The sequence below is a fragment of the Gymnoscopelus microlampas genome (genome assembly GCF_963454915.1).
Source record: "Gymnoscopelus microlampas genome assembly, chromosome: 8".
Taxonomy (NCBI): Eukaryota; Metazoa; Chordata; class Actinopteri; order Myctophiformes; family Myctophidae; genus Gymnoscopelus; species Gymnoscopelus microlampas.
In genome coordinates, this window is record NC_139945.1 from 2,924,131 (window position 1) to 2,942,009 (window position 17,879).

General features: G+C 40.7%; 1 protein-coding gene across 1 annotated transcript in view; it reads right to left on the minus strand.

The window, feature by feature from the left end:
• The window catches only part of LOC311050915 (NACHT, LRR and PYD domains-containing protein 3-like), a 178,796-nt gene that overhangs the window by 135,233 nt on the left and 25,684 nt on the right, over positions 1–17,879 (minus strand). The window contains exons 11-15 of the mRNA XM_084065145.1: positions 16,121–16,183; positions 14,481–14,603; positions 12,518–12,630; positions 10,176–12,285; positions 4,163–4,330 (exon numbers count right to left, since the gene is read on the minus strand). Of these exons, the coding sequence (XP_083921271.1) occupies positions 4,163–4,330; positions 10,176–12,285; positions 12,518–12,630; positions 14,481–14,603; positions 16,121–16,183 (2,577 nt within the window). The remainder of the gene's footprint in view (positions 1–4,162; positions 4,331–10,175; positions 12,286–12,517; positions 12,631–14,480; positions 14,604–16,120; positions 16,184–17,879) is intronic.

Here is a 17,879-nt window from a genome sequence, read left to right on the forward strand (position 1 = left end):
ACAACAATGTCTGACTGTCTAACACAATGTCTCCACTACCTGACACTACAGTGTTTCTGCTACCATTATCTTCACCAGGCAGCCCGTCTGGACAAACTCACTGCCGCATGGCTTGGAGGAGAGGAGTTAGGAACATTTCTTGGTTTTATATTTACTGTATATAGTGTAATGTTATTTCTTCCCATGGTACTGGCTAGCAGGCCGTGGTCATACAATGTTAAATTGAGGACACTCAAATGTTCACATATCATGACATAACTAGAGGGATAGGGTACTGACTCCTCTAAATAGTTTAAATTGATGCCAAACTACAGCTAACATGTATTATGCTAGACAATTATTTATATACAATTGTACGGTTCAATTAAAAGTATGTGCCATAAATCTACCATTATTAATTTGCAAATATTAACTAAATATATCAACTGAAATCATGAATTACTTTCCTAACCATATATTTTAAGCTGAGAATGATTAAGTTTAAACTCTATGTGCTTATTTGACAGATTAGTGCACATAACTCTTAACATGATTATAGTAAATATGTATGAGTAAATAAGCTGGATTTAGCACAAATCTGTGACTTTTCAGGAAATGGAAAGAATAACCTGTGTTCCAATGGATCCCATGTAGTTGTTATTTTATGTTTGGAAATAGGTGATGGAACGTGCTTGCCTTGTACATCAGGCATTTTTGCTGCTTTTACATATGGACAGTCATAAAGTGAAGTATATAGCATATAAGTGGTTAGACAAATGAGACACCGAGCAGTTCATCAGTCTAAATGAAAAATAAATCACCAGAAGTTTGAATGTCTGCTATAAATAAAACCTGCTTACAGCCACATATTAAAGGACCTGGTCTGGATGAACTGTCTGGGGTTTCAAGTAGGGAGACAAGAGCTGGAAAGAGCAGTCAGACAGGAGTAACAACCTAAATGGTCTTTACTTAATATTCCAACATGCAGGTAACAGACAGCAGCAGGTTGACAACAGATGATCAAGCAAACAGAGAGGACAGAGTTTATATACAGTATTGTATACAGAAGACCAAACAGAACAAAGGACAATTGATGGACAATTTAAGACAAGTGAAGCTGATAGGACATCTGCAGGAGCAAAAGACAATACAGACCAGTGGTGTAAAGTAACTAATTACATTTACTCAAGTTCTGTACTTGAAGTAACATTTTAGGAACTTTGACTTTACTTAAGTACTCCCATTATACTTTATACTTCTATTCCACTACATCTCAGAGGCAAATATTGTACTTTTTACTTAATTATTTGAAAAAGTTGCTATTTACAATTTTATACTGTAGCAAAATATGTATCATTGTTATAGTTAATGGGATCATTTACATCCATGGGCCTCATTCACCAAATATTCTTAAGAAGAGATTTCTTATTAGGACCCATTTACTTGGTTTTCACAAAGATTCTGACATTAACCAATGTTTTCTTAGCTGTCATTTATACTTAAAAAATAAAATCTACAAACACTCAAGAACACTCTTAGGCACATCCAAGTGTTGATATGTTTGTCCAAAAGCGCAACGTAATTGTTTATTCTATTTTCTTCAATTCTACTATAATATAATATAGAATTTAAATTACAATCATATTCTTTGCATATCCTTAGAGCAGTGGTTCTCAAAGTGCGGTCTGAGGACCTCTGGGGTCCTCGAGGGAGTTCCTGGGGGTCCACAGCAAAATGAGGAACAGTTTAACCACTTTAACTCTATTTCATACAATAGCCAATCTACAAGCTCACCACATATCGCATTGCATCTTTTTTTATTTTATTTTTTTTATTATCAGCTATTTTCTAAACATTTCAAAACCCACCCCCACAAACCCCCAGCCCCCTACTCCCACATAACCCCACACCCAAATCCCAGATAGCTGCCACACCCCCATGTTTTAAAATGAGACACATGCGTTGTCATTACGCTATAAAATCCATATTGTCTGTTCATTATTGAATGAGCCACGTTTAACGTTAACAGCTGATTGAAACAGTTAATCTCATGCGCACTGCACTGCTGAACACCATGGAGGTTTTTTAGCAGGTGAAACGCAAACAAAAGCCACCGGGAAGATACAGGTTGGAACGTCATCAGTATGGAGCATGTTAATGGTCATTATCTACGGGGATGGACGGTAAAATAAATTCTCTGTCTGTCTGCAACACAGAGCAGAGCGCACACCACGCTCCTGTCTCAACTTAGCTGGTTTGTGACTCCTCTGTTTGCCAGCTCTGTTGTTGCTGGATCCCTGGACCTCAACTCACCTGCCAAGATAGAAAAACTTTGGCCTTCGTTTTGGCCTGTTCCTTTGTTTGATTTTTGCCAACTTTTACCTTTTTGTGTTGCTCTGCTTGGCAGGCATTAGAGACTTAGATTTTCGACTTATTCCTGCCTCTGTATGTTTGAGTCTGCACTTGGGTTCAACTTGACTATTCAGCGTAACAAGAAAGAAAGAAAGAAAGAAAGAAAGAAAGAAAGAAAGAAAGAAAGAAAGAAAGAAAGAAAGAAAGAATGTATCTCAATTGTAATTGTAACACGAACTGTAGTCACTGTACCTTATAATTGTTCTACTCAAAGTGTGTCACTATGATATATTCACACTCCACAAATAAAGCATCACCACAACATTCATAGTATAATCACATGATAAATAAATGATGAAAATAAGTTTTGTAAATGAATCTGACCGTAGAGTCACCAGTCTACAATGAGGATTCTTCAGTGCATCAAACAGCAGAGCCAGGTCCTCCAGGTCCAGCCCGTTATCACTTAAGTCCAGGTGTCTTAGATGGGATGGATTAGAACTGAGAGCTGAAGCCACTACTTCAATGTGTTCCTTTTGGAGGTCACAGTCAACAAGTCTGTAATGACAGATTAATGTAAAATAATAAATGATCAGACAGATCAGCCAAGTTCACTGTCAAGGAAGTTAACTAAGAGATCTTCTATGTAGTTCTCCAGACACTCTTCTCTTCTGCAATATTTGACAATTTGGCAAATTTAGTATTAAAAAGGTCTTAAAAGTCCTTAAATTGTAATTCCTGGATATTAAGACACACGTACGCACGCACGCACGCACACACACACACACACACACACACACACACACACACACACACACACACACACACACACACACACACACACACACACACACACACACACACACACACACACACACACACACACACACACACACACACACACACCAAACTCAGTTGCAGTGGTGCAAAGTAACTAAGTACATGTACTCAAGTACTGTACTTAAGTACAATTTTGAGGTATCTTTACTTTACTGGAGTGTTTCCAGTTTTCAGTACTTTTACTTCTACTCCGCTACATCTCAGAGGCAAATATTGTACATTTTGCTCCACTACAATTACTTAAAAACTTTAGTTGATAGTTAATTTGTAGATTTTGAAAATAGCCGATCTACAAGCTCACAATGTGTCGCGATGTGACGCATTGTGAGCTTGTAGATCTGCTATTTTCAAATTATTTTTTTGCATTTGAAAACTTGAAATGGGACATTCTGCATAATGAGTACTTTCTACTTTGGGTACTTTAAGTACATTTTGATGTCAATACTTTTGTACTTTTACTCTAGTACATTTTTAATTCCGGACTTTTACTTGTTAACAGAGTATTTCTATATTGCAATATTGATACTTTTTACTACTCTACTTTTTTCGAATCCCTGGACCTCGCCTCGCTTCACCTGCCCAACCAGATAAACTTCAGCCTTAGTTTTTGCCCGTTCCTTTGTTATATTTTTTACCTACTTCTACCTTTTTGTGTTTGCTCTGCTTGGCAGGCATTAAATACTTCTATTTTAATATTATTCCTGCCTCCGTGTTTGAGTCTGCTTGACTGTTCAGCATAAAAAGAAAGAAAGAAAGAAAGAAAGAAAGAAAGAAAGAAAGAAAGAAAGAAAGAAAGAAAGAAAGGGTGAATGTATCTCAATTGTAATAGTAACACGTACTGTAGTCACTGTACCTTATCATTATTCTAGTCAAAGTGTGTCACTATGATATCAACCTTATTCACACTCTACAAATAAAGCATCAACACAATATTCATAGTATAATCACATGATAAATAAATGATGAAATAAGTTTTGTAAATGAATATGACCGTAGAGTCTCCAGTCTACAATGAGGATTCTTCAGTGCATCACACAGCGGATCCAGGTTCAGCTCGCGGTTAGAACTTAAGTCCAGGTGTCTTAGATGGGATTGATTAGAACTGAGAGCTGAAGCCACAACTTCAATGTGTTTCTTCTTGAGGTTACAGCCAACAAGTCTGTAATGACAGATTCATGTAAAATAAGTAATTATCAAACAGATCAGCCAAGTTCACTGTCAAGGAAGTTAACTAAGAGATTGTCTATGTAGTTCTACAGACATTAAAGGGATATTTCACTTTTTAAAAAAAGGGTAATGTTATCGTCTACTCAAGCTTTTGTGAGCACTACGGACAGTTTTTACGGAAAGTTGCTTGATTCAATATTTAGATATTTGATATTCATTTTATCAGACACGCCCCCTTCCTATACAAACCCAGTGTAACTTCATTTTAACGATGTTAGATTCTTCGGAAACACCCGTCCTTTGTTCTGATAATGTCCTTCTAATGCGTGAGGAGACCGTGTTTTTTTCTATTACATTTATTTTTAATATTTTGGGTTTTTTTTTAATTCTTTTTTTTATAAGAAAGAAGGCAAGATGAATCACCAGAACCAAGGTCGGGTGTTTTTGATGAATCTAACATGTTAAAAAATGGAGTTTGAAGTTACAATGGGTTTGTATAGGAAGGGGGTGTCTGATAAAATAAATATCAAATATCTAAATACTGAATCAAGCAACTTAAAAACTGTCTTGGGGAGTCACCAAAGCCTGAGTAGACGATAAAATGTCTTTTTTATAAAGTGAAATATACCTTTAACAGGATGTCAGTAAGAACAGAGAACCAGAGAACAGAGAAGTAGAAGACAGATGGAAAGTTGTCTCTGTAAACTGCAAAACACCTAACCCAAAAACAAAACACCAATATTTGAACAGGTGACCCCCACCCTGACAAGCACTTGGAATCGTAGGGGTTGAGGATTTAGTTTGACTTTTGACTCGGCTCCACATATAAATACTGTGAAAATAGCCGATCTACACAATCACGACGCCTCGCACTGCGAGGCGTTGTGAGCTTGTAGATCGGCCATTTTCACAATATTTGCCTATTTCTTCTGTAATATTTGACAATTTGGCGAATTTGGTATTAAAAAGGTCTTAAAAGTCCTTAAATTGTAATTGCTGCATATTAAGATAATCATCTGGGGACCCCCCAAAAATAATTTGCAGACCCCCCCATGGGGGAACCACTGTACAGCAAGAAACTTGCATTGATGTATTAAGTAACTTGGTAATTCCTCATTAAAGTGAGTAAACATAAGTAATGACCATAAGTTTATTGTTTAAAAGAGCATCCTCTGTACACCTTCACTAATGCTCTGCTTGGTCTGACTGTTGCTATAACCTTTCACCGCGCGCGCGCACGCGCACGCACACGCACACACACGCACACACACGCACACACACACACACACACACACACACACACACACCTGTGCTTGCAGGAACAGAGTGAGGTAAACGGAGGGCGTGTATACAGATGCCGTGGTGCAAAGTAACTAAGTACATGTACTCAAGTATTGTACTTAAGTACAATTTTGAGGTATCTTTACTTTACTGGAGTTTTTCCAGTTTTCAGTACTTTTACATCTACTCCACTACATCTCAAATGCAAATATTGTACCTTTTACTCCACTACAATTATTAAAGAACTTTAGTTGATAGTTAATTTGTAGATTTTGATTATTATTACAAAACCCCTTCAGCCCTATATACATTCCGGTCATTTGAAAATAGCGAATCTACAAGCTCACAATGTGTTGCGATGCGACGCATTGTGAGCATTGTGAACTCCTGGATATATTTTAATATTATTCCTGCCTCCGTGTTTGAGTCTGCGCTTGGGTTCAACTTGACTGTTCAGCATAAAAAGAAATTAAGACAGAAAAAAAGGAAGAAAGTAAAATAAGAAATGATCAAACAGATCAGCCAAGTTCACTGTCAAGGATGTTAACCCATTAAGACCGCGAACACATCTTTGTAACCACTTAAACCATTATTTTATACATTGGCAAAAATAGCACAGAGTGCCGCGCTATGAGCTTGTAAATCTGTTATTTTAAAAAGAACTTGAACATTTGTGATAATCTTTTATATTTTTTAAAGCGAATATGTGTAACTCAAATCTTTGCTTCTTGGGGGGGTCCCTGGAACATCATATTTTGAGATGGGGGTCCGCGGCCAAATACATATAATTTTGAGGGTCCTTGACATGAAAAAGGTTTGAGCAGCACTGATATTATAGCAACACATACGTTTTTTTCAAAAAACTGTTAGGATTTAGAAGACATTTGTAGAATCCCCCAGAAGCAAAGATTTGAGTTAGAAATGTTTGCTTTAAAAAATACTGTATATATTCAAAAATCTGCACACGTTTTCACGATCAAAAAAATAATAGAAGATCTACAAGCTCATAGCTTGTAGATCTGCTATTTTTGAATAGCCAAAGAAATCTATAAAGCCGATCTACAAACTCACAACGCCTCGCAGAGCTTGTAGATTGGCTATTTTCACAATGTTTGCCCATTTCTTCTGCAATATTTGACAATTTGGCGAATTTGGTATTAAAAAGGTATTAAAAGTCCTTAAACACACACACACACACACACACACACACACACACACACACACACACACACACACACACACACACACACACACACACACACACACACACACACACACACACACACACACACACACACACACACACACACACACACACACACTCCTGTGCTTGCAGGAATAGAGTGAGGTAAATGGAGGGCGTGTGCACAGTTGCAGTGGTGCAAAGTAACTAAGTACATGTACTCAAGTACTGTACTTAAGTAAAATGCTGAGGTATCTTTACTTTACTGGAGTATTTCCAGTTTTCAGTACTTTTACTTCTACTCCACTACATCTCAGAGGCAAATATTGTACCTTTTACTCCACTACAATTATTTAAAAACTTTAGTTGATAGTTCATTTGTAGATTTTGATTATTATTACAAAACATACATAAACCCCTTCAGCCCTATATACATTTCGGCCATTTGAAAATAGCCAATCTACAAGCTCACAATGTGTCGCGATGTGACGCATTGTGAGCTTGTAGATCTGCTATATTCAAATTATTTCTATGCATTTGAAAACTTGAAATGGGACATTCTGCATAATGACTACTTTCTACTTTGGGTACTTTAAGTACATTTTGATGTCAATACTTTTGGACTTTTACTTGTAACAGAGTATTTCTATATTGCAATATTGATACCTTTTACTTAAGTAAAATATGTGAGTACTTTTTTGGAATCCCTGGACCTCGCCTTGCTTCACCTGCCCAGCCAGATAAACTTCAGCCTTAGTTTTTGCCCGTTCCTTTGTTATATTTTTACCTACTTCTAGCTTTTTGTGTGTTTGCTCTGCTTTGCAGGCATTAAATACTTCTATTTTTATCTTATTCATGCCTCTGTGTTTGAGTCTGCGCTTGGGTTCAACTTGACTGTTCAGCATGAAAAGAAAGAAAGAAAGAAAGAAAGAAATGGTGAATGTATCTCAATTGTAACACGTACTGTAGTCAATGTACCTTATCATTATTATAGTCAAAGTGTGTGACTATGATATCAACCTTATTCACACTATACAAATAAAGAATCACCACAATATTCATAGTATAATCAAATGATAAATACATTATGAAATAAGTTTTGTAAATGAATATGACCGTAGAGTTTCCAGTCTACAATGAGGATTCTTCAGTGCATCACACAGCGGATCCAGGTTCAGCTCGCGGTTAGAAGTTCACTGTCAAGGAAGTTAACCCATTAAGACCGGGAACACATCTCTGTAACCACTTAAACCATTATTTTATATATTGGCAAAAATAGCACAGAGTGCCGCGCTATGAGCTTGTAAATCTGTTATTTTAGAAAAATCTTGAACATTTGTGCTAATCTTTTATATTTTTTAAAGCGAATATTTGTAACTCAAATCTTTGCTTCTGGAACAACATATTTTGAGATGGGGGTCCGCGGCCAAATACATATAATTTTGGGGGTCCTTGACATGAAAAAGGTTTGAGCAGCACTGATATTATAGCAACACATACGTTTTTTCAAAAAACTGTTAGGATAGAAGACATTTGTAGAATCCCCCAGAAGCAAAGATTTGAGTTAGAAATGTTCGCTTTAAAAAATACTGTATATATTGAAAAATCTGCACACATTTTCACGATCAAAAACATAATAGCAGATCTACAAGCTCTCGATTGCGGCGCCGGCCATGGCGGCGATGGCGAGTCCAACGATGGCGAGTCCGGCGATGGCGAGTCCGTTGTTGAAGAAGGCGTAGGCGATGGTGGTGGTGGCGACGATGGTGGCGACGATGGTGGCGACGATGGTGGCGACGATGGTGGCGACAATGGTGGCGACGATGGCGAAGCATACGAGGACGTACCTGACGTTGGCGTAGGGGGCCTGCGTCATGCGGCCTGTGTCATGATAAGTGACCATCTCCTTCAGGTTCTTTATGGTTCTCCGGATCTCCTCTGGACTGTTCTCTGTCTGACCCAGCAGGTCTCCTAACAGACTCTGGTTGGACTCCAGTGAGAGACCATGAAGGAAGCGAACAAAGAGGTCCAGGCGACCATTCTCACTCTGCAGGGATTTTTTCATAGCAGCCTTCAGGAAGTCAGAGAGGGAACTGTCACTGTTGTAATACTCAACTTGGAATTGCTCCCGGACCTCCATGTTCCTCTGTGTGAAACAGTGGTACAGGTACACTGCAGCCAGAAACTCCTGGATGCTCAGATGAACAAAGCTGTAGACTGTTTTCTGGAAGACTACACTCTCTCTCTTGAAGATCTCTGTGCACACTCCTGAGTACAGCGAGGCGTCTTTCACATCAAGACCACACTCTTCCAGGTCTTCTTGGTAGAACATGATGCTACTTTTCTGCAGATGTTCAAACGCCAGCCTGCCCAGCTTCAGAAGGACTGCCCTGTCCGTCTCCACGAGCTGCTGTTGATTCAGTTCATGACACTCATCATACTTCTGCTTCTTCCTGTTTTTTTCATTTATTTTAAATATGTATATATATATATATATATATATATATATATATATATTTTTTTTTAATAAAATAAATGAAAAAAGTAATCAAAGAAACACGGCCCCCTCACGTATTAGGAGGGCAAGATGAGTCACCTGAAATAAGGACGGGTGTTTTTGATGAATCTAACATGTTAAAAAGTGGAGTTTGAAGTTACAATGGGTTTGTATAGGAAGGGGGTGTCTGATAAAATGAATATCAAATATCTAAATACTGAATCAAGCAACTTAAAAACTGTTTTAAAGTGAAATATCCCTTTAACAGGATGACAGTAAGAACAGAGAACCAGAGGACAGATGGAAAGTTGTCTCTGTAAACTACAGCAAGGGTTCCCAACCTTTTCAGGCCTCGAACCCCCACAAACAAAACACCTAACCCAAAAACAAAACACCAATACACACACGCACACGCACCCACACACACACACACGCACGCACGCACGCACGCACGCACGCACGCACGCACCCACCCACCCACACACCCACACACCCACACACACACACACACACACACACATACACTTTTAATTCCGGACTTTCACTTGTAACTGAGTATTTCTACATTGCAATATTGATACTTTTTAATTAAGTAAAATATGTGAGTACTTTTTTCCATCACCGCACAGTTGTCTTGTCTTGTCTTGTCTTGTCTTGTGTTGTGTGTGTGTGTGTGTGTGTGTGTGTGTGTGTGTGTGTGTGTGTGTGTGTGTGTGTGTGTGTGTGTGTGTGTGTGTGTGTGTGTGTGTGTGTGTGTGTGTGTGTGTGTGCTTGCATGCTTGCATGTTAAGTATGTTTATTCATGTTGGATGAATGCATGTAATATATAAGTGAAAGGTGATCTAACATGTTTATATTACTAACATAACTACTAACCTGGCTGTTGTGCAGTTCCTCAAAGCTGGGATCAATCTGTGTCGCCCCTCCATGTCTGTGTTGTATTTGTCCAGGTCCAACATCTCCAGAACCTCCTCTGACATCTGCAGCATGGTGGCCAGAGCTGAACACTTGGTCTGAGAGAGTTTTTTCCCTGATCTGCTCTCTGACTCCAGGTGCCGTTGGATCCCGTGACTTACTGAGGGGTCATTCATCTCCATCAGACAGTGGAAGATGTTGATACATCTGTCAGGAGAGAAGCTGTCATTAAACTTCGTCTTCAGGTTGTTGCGGTCTCTCTGTCTGTTGCCGATGTTGCCACAAACGTCGCCGGCGACGGCGACGATTGCGGCGCCGGCCATGGCGGCGATGGCGAGTCCGGCGATGGCGAGTCCGGCGATGGCGAGTCCGGCGATGGCGAGTCCGTTGTTGAAGAAGGCGTAGGCGATGGTGGTGGTGGCGACGATGGTGGCGACGATGGTGGCGACGATGGTGGCGACAATGGTGGCGACGATGGCGAAGCATACGAGGACGTAGCTGACGTTGGCGTAGGGTGCCTGCGTCATGCAGCCTGTGTCATGATAAGTGACCATCTCCTTCAGGTTCTTTATGGTTCTCCGGATCTCCTCTGGACTGTTCTCTGTCTGACCCAGCAGGTCTCCTAACAGACTCTGGTTGGACTCCAGTGAGAGACCATGAAGGAAGCGAACAAAGAGGTCCAGGCGACCATTCTCACTCTGCAGGGATTTTTTCATAGCAGCCTTCAGGAAGTCAGAGAGGGAACTGTCACTGTTGTAATACTCAACTTGGAATTGCTCCCGGACCTCCATGTTCCTCTGTGTGAAACAGTGGAACAGGTACACTGCAGCCAGAAACTCCTGGATGCTCAGATGAACAAAGCTGTAGACTGTTTTCTGGAAGACTACACTCTCTCTCTTGAAGATCTCTGTGCACACTCCTGAGTACAGCGAGGCGTCTTTCACATCAAGACCACACTCTTCCAGGTCTTCTTGGTAGAACATGATGCTACTTTTCTGCAGATGTTCAAACGCCAGCCTGCCCAGCTTCAGAAGGACTGCCCTGTCCGTCTCCACGAGCTGCTGTTGATTCAGTTCATGACACTCATCATACTTCTGCTTCTTCCTGTTTGTCTGGACCAACAGGAAGTGGCTGTACATCTGAGTCAGGGTCTTGGGCAGCTGTCCTGTCTCGTCTGTCTTCAACATGTCCTCCAGAACGGTAGCAGTGATACAACAGAAGACTGGGATGTGACACATGATGTGGATGCTCTTTGATGTCTTCATGTGTGAGATGATTGTGCTGGCCAGCTTCTCATCACTGAATCTCTTCATGAAGAACTCCTCCTTCTGGGTGTCTGTGAACCCTCGTACTTCTGTCACCATGTCAACATGTTTAGGAGGGATCTGATTGGCTGCTGCAGGTCTGGTAGTTATCCAGATGACAGCCAATGGGAGCAGTTTCCCCTCGATGAGGTTTGTCAACAGCACGTCCACTGATGATTTCACTGTGACATCAGAAATTATATAATTGTTGGGGAAGTTCAATGAAAACCTGCTTTCATCTAGACCATCAAAGATGAAGCCAACTTTCCAGACAGCGAGCTGCTCTGCTGTGACCTTCTTTAACGTTGGGTGGAAAACATGGATCAGTGTGAGAAGACTGTACTGCTCATCTCTGACCAAGTTCAGCTCCCGGAATGAGAAGGGAACCAGGAGAATGACATCTTGATTTTCCAAACCCTTTGCCCAGTCCAGAGTGAACTTACGCACAGAGAATGTTTTTCCAATGCCAGCGATGCCTTTGGTCAGAACTATTCTGATGGGTGTCTCTCTGCCAAGGAGGAGGACTTTAAAGATGTGACAGCAGTTGATTGGTTTGTCACGGAGAATCTTCTTCTTGGAAAGTGTCTCTATCTGCCACACCTCATGTTGGTTATTAACCCCTTCACTCTCTCCCACTGTGACGTAGAGCTCTGTGTAGATGTCAGTGAGGGAGGTTCCTGTCTCTTCAGTGATGTGTTCTGTCACACAATCAAGACTGTTCAAACTGATCTTATAATCCTTTAAATCCTCCTGCAGACTGACATCTGCTAAGAGAAGACAATGAAGACATTTTAAACATTCAGTTTCATTTATTACTTTACATTCTTACAACTCAAATTATGAATGTGTTAAATCCTCCTTTAGGAATTAATAAACAGCCAGGGTTTATAATATTGCGTGAATAGTTTTAGTCAATAGTTGACAGATGTTTTTCTGCCGTTTAAATGTTTAAGTCATTAACATGAATTGTTATTTAGTGTAAATTATGTCCAGTCTTACTTTGTCCACAGCTGGTTTGACTGGATGTCTTCAGTCCAGGTGTGGTTGTGAATATCTCTCCTGAACACCTGGACGCCTGCACTGTCACAACACAACTACTCCTCTTCCTCTCTCTGTGGAGATGAACAACATTTATTATGAGAATATTAATGACTGAAATAAGGATATTTCCTTACTGTTTGGTGTTGGTAAGTATACAATAATAGGGTTCACTTTGTCATGGAACTGTGCATTCATAATTCTACCTTCAAGATATTATTGTGCTTTTTGTTTGACTGGTTAAGACTTTGCGCTTTTCAGTTTGTTCTTTTCATTTCTTATTGTTGGAATTCTGCCAAATTCTTGACCTTTTGTGTTTGTGGACATAGTAGAGAAGTAGTAGTCTCGGTCTTTTCATAGATCTATTTCGCTACGATGGGTGTTACGAGCGCCCCAGGGCGCTCGTCACAAACTGCTGCGTAGGACAGCACTCAGGGCTACGCCTCTCCCAGGAGTAGGCTACGTGCATGCTGTTTCCTGAATGTAGTTTTAGCACAGACGTAACGCCGTGCACTTGAGAACCTACGATGATGGTGTCTCCTGAAGCCAATTTAGATAGCACGTAGGGCACAACCAGCTGCTACTAATGAGGGTAGAGCATAGGTTTCGCCGAGTCCCAGCTGTGTAGGAGGCTCTTACGCAAGCTGCGTAGGCTACGCATGACCTGAAATCGCAGGCTCTTACGTGCCTGTTAAGGTACTGCGCAGCCTGTGTGGACGCACGTAAGACCCGTCGTAGGACCTGCGCAGCATCTCTACGCAGCATCTCTACGCAGCATCTCTACGCAGTATCTCTACGCAACATATCTACGCAACATCTCTACGAATCTCTTTGGGAAACGCGGCCATTATCATTTTATAATAGACTAGGTGTGTTGATACATTACTGTAGGGATGACAATAGAACAGCATTATTATTTTATAATAATAACATGATTGATTTGCTCTTTGTATTGGTTTAATATTGATACAACCTAGAGACAGACATAACCACTTTGAACCTGAACTCCATTTGGACATGTCATTATAGGTGTGACATTTTAAAATATAATAGCAGATCTACAAGCTGAAAATGCATTGTGAGGCAAGGTATTGTGAGCTTGTAGAGCTGCTATTTTTGCTACTTTTACATGACACATATGGTAATGCATACATTTCATTATGACACAGTTCCATCTAGTGGAGCCCGACTCATAATCATCAAAGTTAACATTTTATTTGATATTAAATCACCTCTAGGTAGAACACAGTATTCTGTGGATTTATGTGTCAAATATTAAAGGATGTTGTTGTTGTTGGTAAAATAGTATTAGTAATACATATTGTCTCTCCAAACTCCTCACGTATTTCACTTCTATCTAATGTTGCCTCAATGTGACCTAAATGGTCATAATTCAAGTTTAGAGAGAATAAGAGGCTAAAAGTCTATTAGTTCTGGTATCAATGAATCAGTCTGACAACCTTGAATCAAAATAAATCTATCATGTAATTTGGAATGTATGATGATGAGTTGATTAACAACTGAAAAGAAACGCTATAAATACCATCATAAGCTGTTTATACAAAACTAAAGTATTATAGTAGGTGACCAGTGACTATGACCAGTTTCACTTTCAAAACCTTTGCATCATGCATGTCACACAAACAGAATGCGGCACACAACACCAATGGTTTTGATCATGTGGATTGTGGAAATGAAATGGTGGATTTGTGGATAGAACTCTATATGAACAAAGTTGTTATATCAACAAAACACATCGTATTCTGTTTGTGTGACATGCAGGATGCAAAGGTTTTGAAAGTGAAACTTGTCAAAGTCACTGGCCACCTATTGTAACAGCCAGAACATTATACCTCATGATCTGTGCTCAGTAGAGTTTGATAACTACATCATGTGTTGCATCCTGAGTGTTTTACATTCTGACCTGTGATCAGTAGAGTGGTGTTCATCTTTGAAGTCAATAGGTCTAATCATGGACCACTTGGACCAGTCACTCTTCATGATGACACAGCTGGGTACAGGAGACCCTAATCTGTGCTGATCAACCCTGACAGAAAGAGAGAATGAACATAATTTACTTTGTTTATATTCAATCATACAATCCATGTGGAATCCATACACTTCTAGTCAAACATCTCTTATATGAACTCTCTACTCTGAAGTATAAAACACTTCAACGTCCACAGGGAACATTTCAGAAGTGGAACAAACCATTAATCAACATGGTTCATTTGATGTCATTTGTACATGGTTTAGAGGAAGCTGTTAAAAATCTAGTGTGAATTGTGAATGATTATTATTATATAGAAAAAGTGCTCCTCGGAGCACAGGTCTCCACCAGGTCAGGTAGGTTATTATGGGCCAGCAATGTTCGGAATTGGCCAATCAGGATGGAAGATAATAAAAGATAATTGGACAGAACCATCTTGATCACTTAACTATAGAGATAATGTGTACCAATTTGCATGATGTTTGGACACAATTTGTAGGAGTAATATAAAAAAGACAACTGTTGCAAACATAGGCCTCCTAGTGGGGCTATAATAGGGCAATGTTAAAAGTGTGGCATTTGTAGCTCAATGTAGTGCGAATGTGCGTGCAAAGTTTCACCGCAATCGGACGCTGAGGTCATGATTTGCAGCATTTTGTTCAAAACGGGCCACTCCTGCAAACTCCGTCTCCGATCCGTCTTGATCACACGAGTATAGAGATCATGTGTAACGATTTGTGTGAAATTTGGATAAAATCTGAGGCTTACAATCAATTTTTCTTTTTTACATAAGTCGGCCTCCTGGTGGCGCTATAAAAGGCAAATGTGAAAAATGCAGGGCAAAGGTTTTTCCTTGGCCTCTAGAGAGTGTGCATACAAAGTTTTACACAGATCGGTGCAGTTATAGGCAAAAACACAAATCGGCCTGTTATAGCGCCACCATGAGGCTGATTTTAAAATGTTCAAGTGGCATTTCTTTCTTGGCATAGTGGGAATGTGCGTGCAACATTTCACAGAAATAGCATGCTGTGTTCATGATTTGAGGCATTTTGTTCAAAACAGAGTATTCCTGCAAACTTTGGAAGGCAATTTTAGTCAAACAGGATGGAATATAAAAAATCTGAAAGACTGTTTTGTTTAATGACTATAGAGATACTGTGTACCGATTTGCGTGATGTTTGGACAAAATCTTTAGGAGTACTGTCAAGAAATGAGTTTTGCACAAATCGGCCTCCTGGTGGCGCTATAACAGGCCCATTGGGAAAAATTGGGAGCAGAGGTTCTGCTCTGGCATCCAGGAGTGTGCACAGTTTCGCTGCGAGCAAGCCAACGGTGCCGGAGATTAGCTGTACACAGACAGATAGAATGACACACACACACACACACACACACACACACACACACACACACACACACACACACACACACACACACACACGGACGGACAGACGGACAGGGGGTAAAACATACTCTCTCGCCATGCCTTTCGGCCTGGCGGAGACAATACATGTATACATACACATTTGAGTGAACCATGAGAACATTCACAGATATTGTCATGAAATGTTGTTTACATTTGGAGTAGGGGCATAGACACACAGCTGGGTGTTGGAAACTCTGGTCTGTGGTAAACACTTCTGGAATACAAACACAAGTGCATGCATTACTGTAGGGTTGATACTAGAACATCAGATACGTGCGTGTGCGTAGCCTAAACACAGATGGTAATACATACAGTTCATTATGACACAGTTCTATCTAGTGGAGCCTGACACATAATCATTGAAGAGGACATACTTTTATTTGGTATTAAATCACCTCTAGGTAGAACACAGACAATGTATTCTGTGGATTTATAAATCAAATATTGAAGGATGTTGTCATTGGTAAAATAGTCAACATATTGTCTCTCCCAACTACTCACATATTTCACTTCTATTGAAACTTGAACTATGACTGTAACTGCCCCAGAAGGAGAGACAGTGGTTTCAGTTATAATTATAAATATGTTTGTTTATGTAAAATGCATGTGCAAAAAGATTCATTTCATTATGAATAAATAGTACTAAAAGTTACAATAAATATATTAAAAGGGTTTATATAGTACAAGATTTAAGGTAAAAATGCTGTGCCCATTGCTTAGAGGGTTAAAATTGGGCACAGTCACATGGTCAGAGTGAAGCTTGTCAATCAAGTCAGAAGCAAGCAGCGCTGATCCAGAGAGGTCACATTTAAGAAACTCCAGAGAGACTGAGAGAATAATATTGCCAAAATTCTGCAAATGGTTCAAGAGGCGCACACTGTAAATGCTTACTGTAGTTGTGCCTTTCATTGATTTGTGATGTATCTGATGTGTGTTATCAAAATGTGCAAATGTAAACTTTGTTAGAGAGATTTCAATGTAACATGGCAATAATTGGATGCACCCATCACTAACTCAAGCCTAGCCAGAGTTTTCAATCTCCAAATTACAACTACTTAAAAACTTGGGACAATGGATGAACAGGATACTGTAGATTGACCATGTTATCAACTGTAAATGATGATGATAATGGAGTTGTTTGGAGGAACGTGACAGATATGTAGCTCTGGTCTAAAGCATTAGAAGGAACTTGACAGACATGTAGCTCTGGTCTGAATCAGGGGCCGGCCATAGCTGAGTGGTTAGTGAGCCAGGAGGGGCGAGATCCCAAAGTGGTGGTGGCGGGCGCCGCGGCGGTTGTGGCGGACGCCGCGAGCGCCGCGGCGGTTGTGGCGGACGCCGCGAGCGCCGCGGCGGTTGTGGCGGACGCCGCGAGCGCCGTGCCGGTAACCGCCGTGACAACCGCCCAAAGCGCCGCGAGCGCCACGTAGGGTCCGCCATCCGGGCGCCGCGGCGGTTGTGGCGGACGCCGCGAGCGCCGAGCCGGTTGTGGCGGACGCCGCGAGCGCCGCGCCGGTTGTGGCGGACGCCGCGAGCGCCGCGCCGGTTGTGGCGGACGCCACAACCGCCGTGACAACCGCCCAAAGCGCCGCGAGCGCCACGTACGGTCCGCCATCCGATCCATCGACCATATCTGCGCTCTTCTGGCGCAGCCCCCCCCCCCCACACCTGTCCCCCCCCCCCCCACACACCTGCGTGCCCCCCCCCCCCCCGGGACGCCCCCCCGCCCAAGGGGTGGATAGTAATAATTGTATATTTTGCGCATTTGATCCAGAGCAGTTGAGATTTGATTCGGCCATATCTTTCTGAATTTAACTTGTATTTTTATAATTGTATTTTTTATATGATCTGTAAAGTTTATATTTTCATTTGCTACCAGGCATGAATTTATTATAATCTATTATATATGT